Raw genomic sequence first — 10,506 nt, 5'->3', positions numbered from 1 at the left:
TGATTTAGCTTTTTTCTAAATTAACAGATGTCATGTGTTGCAAAAGAAGGCACACACACCCATGGTACATTGTATGTGCTCCCTCAGTCACTTGCTACATTCCATGTTCGGAGAATTTTTTCAAGGAGGAACCTCACATCAGTGAAAGAATTTCTTGCCCACTCGCTTCACCTCCTCCCTCTCACCTAGTTTTTTTCTTTTTTCCCACCCTCTAATTCTTTACATTCTGTTTTTCCTCTTTTCTCAGTTTTTCTGGACCAAACCTTCTGTCTTTTCAAAAACATTTTTTTAGCTCCTTCCACTCTAGTCAACATCTTTCATGCCAGATGTTGGATAGCACCAGATGCGGGATGCTTAATTATTTTAAAGGCACATAAAGTCTTTCAGGAAGCAAACATTTAGAAAAGTGATGTAAACACTGGCTAAGGACATTTTAAATTCTTGGTATATGTCAAAGTCCTACAAATGAGTACCTTCATTAACAGAAGTGAAAGTTTTTAAGACCTGTGCTCCTTAAGGTCAAATTTTCAGTCAGTTCAGTCAAAGTTGAAAGTATTATTTTACTGATAACAGCAGAGGAAAGCCAGAATGGACAAACATAGAAACAAACAAAAACGTACATCAGACTCAAAAACACAGCTAATAACAGTGGCCAAAAGCTTGGCACTTTGACAAGTAACTCCATATTGAACATTTACCTTTGTTTTTTTTGATGATGATGATGATGTTTTTTTAAGCACAACACTGTTTCCTCTGAATATTTCCATTTTGAGCTGGACTTACTGTATACTTGTGTGTGTTTAATTTTTTTGCAGTCAGAGGATAATTTTGGTCACTAAACTGAGACAAAGTAGGTGGAAAATAAATAGAGGTGTGGAATGTTGTGAGTGGGGGAAGCTGGCCTATTAATACCACGCCAATCAGTTTTTGAAAAGTGCAATGTAGAGACGCAGCCTAGTTCAATGAGCCCTGACAGGCTCTCAGAGATGACAGAGCCGGGCAGACAGAGCAGGGTATGGGGAGGGGAAAAACACTCATGATTGGAAACTGTAAAACAAACCTTGAGAAAGGTGTCACCTAGAGCAGTGTGGAGATTTACTCATCTTTTGGGCTGTCTTTGGTTTTATTTTTCTACATCAGGTGTTGTGATTATACTTTAGAAATAGTTTGTGTTTAATTGGGGAAAGGTTACAGTAGTGTTTATGTTTTTATCAAGAGAAAGGCAGAAAATGCTCTTTGTTCCTGATCATACGTGTTCTGAATGCTTCATTGAATGGAAGGCTTGCAGCAGCAGATCACAGCTGAGCTGTATTTTGGAAAATCTTGCAACAGTTGATGGCTTTAGCACCTGTATAGCAGCAGCAACTGCTGCCATTAGTCAGTTCCACACATTTAACAGCTTCTGTTATAAATATGCTTCAACCTTCAATTTTATTACTTATTTAATGTCCAGATTTATGAGCCTTTTACTCTATAAATCAATATCCTTTCCATTAGCATCTCTAATAACTTTCTTGTTCTCTAAATTTTGACCAGACCTTTAGGCCACTTTCTCAAACAGACTGAAACAAACATCTGGTAGATGATCACCCATCAGGTTGGGTGAACTGATATCTGATTCCATTCTTCAAATGGTACTGCCACTCCTCCTCCCACCATTTCAGTGCCCTGACCTTCAGTTCCACTTTGTGATGTCTTTCTGCCAGTGACCCTGGTTCTGTCTGCCTCTTTCTCGGATGTTTGTGTGAAGCTTTGCCAGGTATTGGATTTACAGGTCTGTGAATGTCACTCTGCTGTGCAATTACTTGATCTGCCCACCAGCACATCTTGTAGCATTCTGATATGTGTGTGTGTGTGTGTGTGTGTGTGTGTGTATGGCCTTGCTTTTCTATACTTGTGCAGACCAAAATCTTGGAGTTATTAACTTTGTGGAGACTAGAGCCTGATCCCCACAATGTAGTTCATCAGATTTTACAGGAATAACAGGATGTAAGGTTACAGTAAGTGTCTGCTTTGGTTAAGTGTTGGGTGAGTAGTGGTTCTGGTTGGGATAAGTCCTGTAAATGAATGCAAGTCTGATTAGTCACCTGGTATATGACAAAAGGAGGTGTGTGTGTGTGTGTGCGCACATGCCTTGCTTACTGTATTGTTAAAAAAAAAAAACAGAGTTCCTCCACCCTCCCTCAGTTCACTTTGTAATTATCAAACAAAGTAAGAAGGCAGTTCTGGTGTATAGATACACCTATAATCTGAGGAAACCAGCCTCAGGTCATTCAGATCATTTGGTTACTCTCTCTTTTTGCTGTAAAGTTTTTCCTTTTCTCACCTTGTCTCTTCCATCTATATTGTCAGTTTCAATCTCTCTCCTCCTGCTCTCACCTGCCTTTTCAGCATTTGTAAGCTATTGCATTTCACTGTCAGATTGACATGAAATCCTGAAAAGAGAAAACTACTGGCTCAGCTTCTGTGTAGATTATAAATCCAGCAGCATTCGTATTAAAATACTGTATTAGTTTCCAGGACTAGTTAATCTTTGGTACTGCAGAGATAAATATCTATCTATCTCATTGACAGATGGGTTGAATTACAAAGGACACATAGTAGGAATTGTTGTCCCTGCAAATACACTATAATTATGATATTTACTATGATGTATAAAGATATGAGTGACATGATTATACCTAGCTACAGTAAGTACACATCCATAAATATATATATCCCTTTATTTATTTATATTATTTACATTGGATTGACTTGGGGAAAAAGCTTCAGCACCTATGATCAGTGCAATGAAGAAACATGTCACCCAGTGCAACAAAGGCTCTTTTTTTAACTGGATCTGGACGGCTGTGCCTGGAATATTACTGGTCTTTTTCCAGAGTTTGGGTACTTGTTTGTATGTTCACAGAAAATGTTGCATAAATTTGCATAAATGTTGCATTTTATATTACTGCAGCTTAATTTGTGCTTGTGATCTGAACCTTTTTGGCTTATGTAACATAAAAAAGAGTACTTGACATTATCACAGAGACATTAAGGTAATTACTGTGAACAAATCACATTACTGCCAAGAACAGTGGTGGTCTCTGCCAGTCTTGACACAGCTTCTTACTTTGTTTGCCACGGGGGTTGGTTGTTTCAGGAAACCTGGCCAGACACCTCACAACACCACAGAACTGGAGCTGGTTTTTCACTATAAATGGGGTGAAAACTTTCAGGCTTCCTAACAAAAACAAATATTAAAAGTATGTTTTACTTGCTGCTTTTTTTGTACAGTGGAACTGTTGTAGGCCATAATACTGTATATAGTGCAAGACGTGCCATGGTAGATACTACTGACGTCTTTGTTGTGGACACCAATCTCTTCAGTAACACACAGAATTAAATTTGTACACTGATACAAAACACTATTGTGTTTGAACAAAGCCGGTACTGGACTAGACCATCTAGCTCCTACCAGCTGAAAAGAGCACAGACCTCAGTCCTCTTGGGAATGGAGCATAAGTGTAGCAAAAATCCAGCCACCATAACAAATGACTTTTAAAAATGTCTGTTTCCTTGTAATTTACCGGCCAAAAAAAGCACATCTAATTCTAAACCGATATCAGTCATATTAATTTTGATAAGTATGCATGTGTTTTCAGTCATCACATTCAATTCATGCTACCTTTATTCTGTAAAGGGGATAGGATGCTGTTGCTGTCTGTCAGCAACATTAAACTATTTTCACCTGGGCTTTATATTAAGCTCAATGTCTTGTTTTCCTTTCTGGCTCTGTACCATGTCCCAACGTGCCAATGAAGAATGCCGTCTCTTAACCCCTATGTATCCTTAACCATTTGGATGTGTAATTACACACTGTGCATGATGTGATAGCTGGGGGGGGAAGGGGGGTGGGGGCAGCAAATTTACTCAAATTTTCTTGAAAGACAAATTCCAGATATTTAATTTATTAGAGGGCCAAAGTTAGTGAAACCCAAAACTCAGCGATAGTTACAGGCCTGGTACAGTATTTGTTCTCGTGATCAGTGGTGGAAGTACTGGAACTCAAGTACTGTAGTTAAGCACAGGTTTGAGGTATCTGTACTTTACACAGGTATTTCCATTTTCTGACTTCGCTGCGTTTTAGAGGCAAGTGTTGTACTTTTAACTCACTTCATGTATTTGATAACTTTTCAATATCAGATTAATAGAACAAAAGACACTATAATCAAACTTTATTGATCCTCAGTGGCCCATTCACAAGCTACCCAGCAGATAGTTCAACTCAGCTGCAACATTAAAATGGTGAACACAATAAATTTAGTCTAACAGTATGTTATACATGCCATTCTGCATTATGAGTATTGTTACTTTTGCTACTTTAAATACTTTTAAATTCTAATAATTTTATACTTCTACTTAAGTTAACAATTTGAGTACTTCTTCCAACACTGCTCTTGACAGCAGCTTGTATGTTGCCACCAGCAGTTGCTTTCAGCTGGGTGTTGTGATGCTAATAGCAACCCCTCCTGGCACAGTTCCATAGCAGTTAAAACTGTAGTTTAACAAATTTTTTTACAAGCAAATATTATTTTGTTGGAGGATTCTGTGTAGACACTGTAAATTTTGTAAAATTTTGTTTTTCTGTCACAGTTTTCTGCTAACTAAGCTTATGATTAGCTTGTTGTAGCTGGGTGAGTTTATAGCATTGTCTGAAATCCCTTCCTATTTACTACATAGTACTCTTGTGTGTGTGTAAATGTCTCTACTGTATAGTGTGCTCAGAACCAAAAAAGTAGTGTCCATGGTACGTACAGTACTTCTGCCACCAATCTCACAGCGCAGGACTCCACATTTTGGAAGGCAGAGGGAAAAGGCGACTGGTACAGAGAAGGGTAAATAGCATATCATTTAAATATGGGAATAATTGTAAACATTTTTAGACAGTCTTTCTGGGAAGGTGTTCATATTATTGTACTCAGTTGTTCATGCTACATGTACTACAGATAGCTGTGTAATAAAAAAGGAGAGGTGGAGAGAGAGAAGTAAAATGTCTGGCTGCTCCATCACCTCTACACAGCTGAATAATCACCACATGAAATAGGTGGGGATGTCAGATCATTGTTTTTGGAAAGTTACAGACACAAATGCCCCCTATGTGACGTGGGAAAAGTGTGTGGGATGAGGTTTCCAAACCATCCACGTCTCAAAGAGACTAAACACGCTTGAGCTACAGGGACGCATAATCTTAAAATATGAAGGAGTGTTTACTCAGACATATCTTGCAAATAACTTGCATTGTTTACAAGTAGTTTACTAAACCTGCAGGCAATAACTGATTTTATTTTGCCACTTGGGGGCAGCAGAAACAAATTGTGAACACAGTATTGATGTAATGTTTAAGTTGAAATACTGTAATGACTTGTTAGCAAACACTTCAGTACACATGGGACAATGTTAGCATTCATCAATGTGGACAAGCAAACCTTTGGGCACCTCTTTTTTTCACATTGACCTGGCTATATTTTTTTTTTTACATGGTTCACAGAGTTTAAGATATTTATAAAAATTGTTACTCCCACCCTCATCTCACCCCATTCCCTGCCCCTCCCCCTTCTGCTCCTCTTACTCCCACATCTTCTTGTCTGATTTCCCAGACAGCTTTGTTAATATGTCTGCCACTCTCCGATCTTCTCCCAGTAGGGAAATAATAAACGGATTATTTCTTCAAGTCCATTTAACACCAGTCATCACTTTGCTTAGTGCTGCACTTGCTCTGGTTGACTTTAGTGACACTGACTACAAATCACTCTGTGGGCTCTACAGTACTCTACACTGCACTCTTCAATTTATACTTTACTGAAGCTGCTGGGGATTTTGCAGGAAAACCAGAAATGGCACTTGGTTGCCGAATAAGTTGGGGCCTTTCTAGTTTACATGAGAAAGACTTTAGCCTCACTAATTATGCTCCACATGAGAACAGCTTAATGTCAAAGTAATGACACTGTCCATTGCAGATTTCCAGCTGGTAGTGAAATTCAAAACATGAACACATGGCAACAAACCTCTGAAAACTATTGCAAAACTTAAACCAGAAGTAAACACACCATTCCTGACCAAGTCACCAAATTATTGTGTTTCTAAAAAAACCGAATGAGGATAATTCTGGGAAATGAAAATAAATTTAAAGTGCAGTTATTGTGTACAGGTAATTATCACTTGTTGTCACAGTGGCCTTTGTTTTACAAAAGTTGCATAGTGTTACAGTAATGTATCTCACCAAAGTAATCCTAGGCTTTTTGCCAGAACTGAGTGCCAATATTTGTTCCTCATTATTTTACTGAGTTACTTTACAGTTACTGTAACTGGTTGGACAAAGACGTGGTGAATCATGTTCATAGACCCTAAATGTCTTATTCTATATTGTGTTGTGTTATTCAGGTTGGCTGTGTTTGTTACTATGTGGGCCAAGTCATTTTTGCAAAATAGTTCATTCCTCAGAATTTTGCCAGTTGTGTCACTTGACACTGTTACATAATCGATCCCTGACACATTCACTGAGCTAGAGAGCTTCAGTAGGCAAAAACTGCCATCTTGTGGTAAATAAGAGAATAACATAACATTTCGACCATCTCTGTTCACAGGATTATTTTTGTCTATTTTTAGGAGGTAGAGGAAGTAGCTGAAAGGGCACACAATGAAAAAGACAGTGTAAGTTGAACAGAGCAGAAACATTCATTTGCCATTCCTGTACATAATAATATATATGTTTTCTCTGCAGCATCATATCAAAGTGATAATATAAACTATTGTGAATGTAAATTCTCAAAATGTGATTGTAAATCTAATGTAACAGTATTTTTAAAACAACACCTTTTCTTTTTTTGTATGAAGTTTTTCATTTTACTTTTTACCTAATTATATAAATTTTGACATCATTACAGTATGAGGGTGATTTTAATACTCGGTGCTCCTATACAGCTCATGGCTCCACCTCCACTCATGAGCCCCATGTGACCTAGTGTCAGGGCGAGGTCCCGGGTACACTTGTTTCCGTGGGTTCAGCTGCTACTCAGGACCGGGAGGCCAAAGCACGAACGGAGGCCAAGGTTTAGTGGGTCTGGAGCCATGGGGTACCAACAGAAACTGGCCGAAAAGCTCACCATCCTCAATGACAGAGGGAAAGGGGTGCTGATACGTATGAACTACATTAAGAAGGTGAGGGAAGTTGACATAGATTTAGAGAAGCAAGCAGAGACGAGAAATAAGGAACTTGGCTCTTGTTGCTCATGTTGTCCCTTAGTAATTTTCTAAAAATGTGTATAAAGTTCCTGCACAATATAAAGATAAATGTGTGCATATCAGTGTGTAATTATTTGCTGCTGCTTAAAAATCAACCAAAATCAGATATTTAGAAATGAATGCGGTAATTCTAGTTTCAGTTTCTATAGAACTGTTAAAAGGGAATGAAAACTTGACCAATTATTTGTACTGGCAACACAAAGTACTAAGGAGTGCTATACATCCAATATTGATGCAAACTACCAACTTTTTATAACTACAACTATGTAATTGTTTATAAAAGTAGTTTGTGTTTATCTGGCTGAGCCATATGCTATACAGTAGGCAGCACTGTCTTCCAACTGCAACAGAACTTATTTCTCCTAAGAGGAAGTGCAAACAGGAAGTCGGTCTGAGCTGTCAGTCACCTCAAATTTCAGTTACTCTGAACTGCATGCTGTGAAACCTACACAGCAGAAAAATATAATGAAAGAATCAGACAGACAGATTCATTTAACCTGCTCATAACTGTAGATACAGAGACTGGTTTATTTTGACATGCCAGGCATCTCTGTGTGAGACATGCAGGAAGTGGCACTCTAGTTATAAAATAATAGATTCTGTATTGTTTACTGTGTACATTCACAGAGAAACATCTCCTCTCTATAACATTATAAGAGCGTGCATGGACGTACTGTCTGTCTGTGTTTATCTGGAAGACAACTGGAAAAGGGTTATTTTGAGTCATTTTAAAACCTTGTCTAGTGAAGATTTGCTGAGCATGCATGCATTTGTTTTCTTTTTGCAGCTGTCACATGGGAGCTCCCAGTCAGTCTCCTAGTGTCAGCCTCTAACTGTTAACTGTTCTGCTCACGGTCACCTCCAGGGTGGTTGTTGAGGGAAGTAGAGAGAGCATTATTATTTACTCTGCCCAGGTTTGAGCTTGTCAGTCTGAGGATTTGGTGACTTTCTGCTGACAAGCTTGTTTTTCTAACCGCTGGCTGAGTGCTAAATGTAACAAAATAAAATAAAAAATAAGTCATAAGCAAATCCTGTCTGTGAGACCCACAAGTTATCTCCTCAGGACATAGAAATCTGTCAAAAATGCTGAAAAGAATATGATGTGGAAACTAATCACATCCTCACATCTTTATAATTTCCCACTTGTGTTACAGACATGTGCAGACCCAAAGCAGCGGCCGTCTGTCCTGACAGATAAAACCATGGAGTCTGCAGTCAAGTACATCAACAAGAAATTCCCCAACATTGACTTCAGAGGAACCATTGTAAGTATGAAGCAGCCTTTGTGTGAGTTTAATTATTTTATCACCTTGTGTTAGTACATTTTTCACAGTTTTTTTTTTTTTTTTTTTTTTTTTTTTTTTTTTTTTTTTGTGTTCACAAAAATATTGTTTTGACATCTTGACACAAAAAGTCAATCAGTCAATAAAGGATTATTAAAGTACATGATCTACTGAAACCAAGATTACAAGAAAGCAAAAGTTTATTTTGAAATAACCGACTACTGGAAAAGTGAGATTAGTGTTATTACTATGCATCTTTAAAATATTCATGTTGTGGCGTTTTTGTTTTGGATTGGCCACAATTCTGTTATTCTGTTATTATGTTTATATACTTATTTATTTTTAATAATCTGGGGACTGATTGGTTTAGTTAAATATTAACTGGAGCTAATAAACTCACACAAAGAAGGAAGAATTGCAAGTAAGACTGTCCTTCACTTTTCATGTGTCACCTCACAGCTGACCTGTAATGAATTGTTGTCATCATTGCTTATTGCAGCAACATTTGACGAGCATCCAGCGACAAAAATCTGAAGTGTTGGCAGCCACGTCAAGCTACTATGACTCTTTCCTGGATGTCATAGAATTCAGGGTGATCTACTCTTCCTATTTCTTTCCTCCCCCCTTTTCTTTCTCCTATTCATGTTTTAAATGTCATATTTGTTCCTACAGTATGTTGCTAAAGTCAAACATACTATCTACATTATCAAAACCTTTAAAACAGCAAAACAAAAATATCAATGCATTATTCTTTCAACATGAAAGCACAAATCTAAAAATACCACATAGTGGTGATGGTTGCAATTAAGAGAGTTTCCTTCCTTCCATACATCCATTATTGTATTTAGTTTGGTTCCCAGAACACATTTACATATACAGTGGTTTATTTTAATATAGGCAAATAATTGATTTTATTCCAAATCTCAAGGACATTTGGCTCACTGAGGTTTGACAGAAATTGTTACACCTCCCTGTACATTTGCATTTCTGTGATGGAGGCAGCAACCAGGCCAAGGCATCATCAGTAGATGTAAGACTGAGAGTAATTCAATCATCATGTCATACTGTAGGAGCATGTAAATGATTACTACAGGAATCCAACGATGATAATGTGTTTAGGAAAAAGCTTATTTAAATGTTCTGTTGTTGTGTGATCTTTGTTTTATAATCTAATCCTTCTCTCCTCTTCACTCAGGACCACGTTTATGAGTTGCTGAACACCATCGATGCCTGTCAATGCCACTTTGATCTTGTATGTATTTACTGACTGGCTTGTGATTGTTTTACATAAAAAAAAGATAAAAACAACCGCACACACCGGAGTTTTGGGGGTTCGAATCTCAGTGTCTGCAGTCCACATGTCGAAGTGTCCTTGGGCAAGACACTGAACCCCCAAGTTGCCCCCGATGGTTAGAGCCATCAGTGTGAGTTGGCGCCACAGATGGCTGCCTCGGTTCTGTGCCGGAGACAAATTCTTTGTGTGTGTAACATACTTGGCCAAATAAAGGTGATTACCCTTATCCTCTTATATTGTATAAGCTCAAATTTCACACGAGTGAACTATTTTTTAATTTCAGGCAATCAACTTTGACTTCACCAAAAACTACTTGGATCTGATCATCACCTACACCTCTGTTATCATTACGCTCTCTCGTATTGATGAAAAGAAAGCACTGGTAGGCATGTTCAACTGTGCCCATGAGATGACTAACGGTAGCAGGTGAGCAAACATGAAACTGCTTAAAGAACGCAGTAAAAAGTGCTTTCATGGCTTGATAGATGCAAGTGTTTTCCATTTACCTCCCAATCAAGATAGTATTCAGTCAATAAACGGCCATATTTGCAAAGTACTTTATAGCTACAGTAAACAGTTCATTCTGGCACTTTAATTAATACCACTACAAGTTTCCACATCCCTAAATAGAACTATTCTTCCGAT

At 38.0% G+C, this 10,506-nt stretch overlaps 1 protein-coding gene across 4 annotated transcripts in view; it reads left to right on the top strand.

The window, feature by feature from the left end:
• Positions 1 to 10,506, top strand: part of nckap1l (NCK associated protein 1 like) — a 36,156-nt gene that overhangs the window by 8,837 nt on the left and 16,813 nt on the right. The window contains exons 4-9 of one of the 4 annotated variants that reach the window (XM_020620543.1): positions 6,649 to 6,693; positions 6,964 to 7,200; positions 8,439 to 8,549; positions 9,067 to 9,159; positions 9,763 to 9,819; positions 10,145 to 10,287. In XM_020620543.1, coding sequence (XP_020476199.1) covers positions 7,111 to 7,200; positions 8,439 to 8,549; positions 9,067 to 9,159; positions 9,763 to 9,819; positions 10,145 to 10,287 — 494 coding nt within the window. In that variant the 5' untranslated portion in view covers positions 6,649 to 6,693; positions 6,964 to 7,110. Of the gene's footprint in view, positions 1 to 6,626; positions 6,694 to 6,963; positions 7,201 to 8,438; positions 8,550 to 9,066; positions 9,160 to 9,762; positions 9,820 to 10,144; positions 10,288 to 10,506 lie in introns of all 4 variants that reach the window. The other 3 variants (XM_020620471.1, XM_020620615.1, XM_020620700.1) reach the window with 3 other exon arrangements.

The sequence above is a fragment of the Monopterus albus genome, unplaced genomic scaffold (genome assembly GCF_001952655.1).
Source record: "Monopterus albus unplaced genomic scaffold, M_albus_1.0 scaffold1.1, whole genome shotgun sequence".
Taxonomy (NCBI): Eukaryota; Metazoa; Chordata; class Actinopteri; order Synbranchiformes; family Synbranchidae; genus Monopterus; species Monopterus albus.
This window is presented reverse-complemented; position numbering and strand designations above follow the sequence as displayed.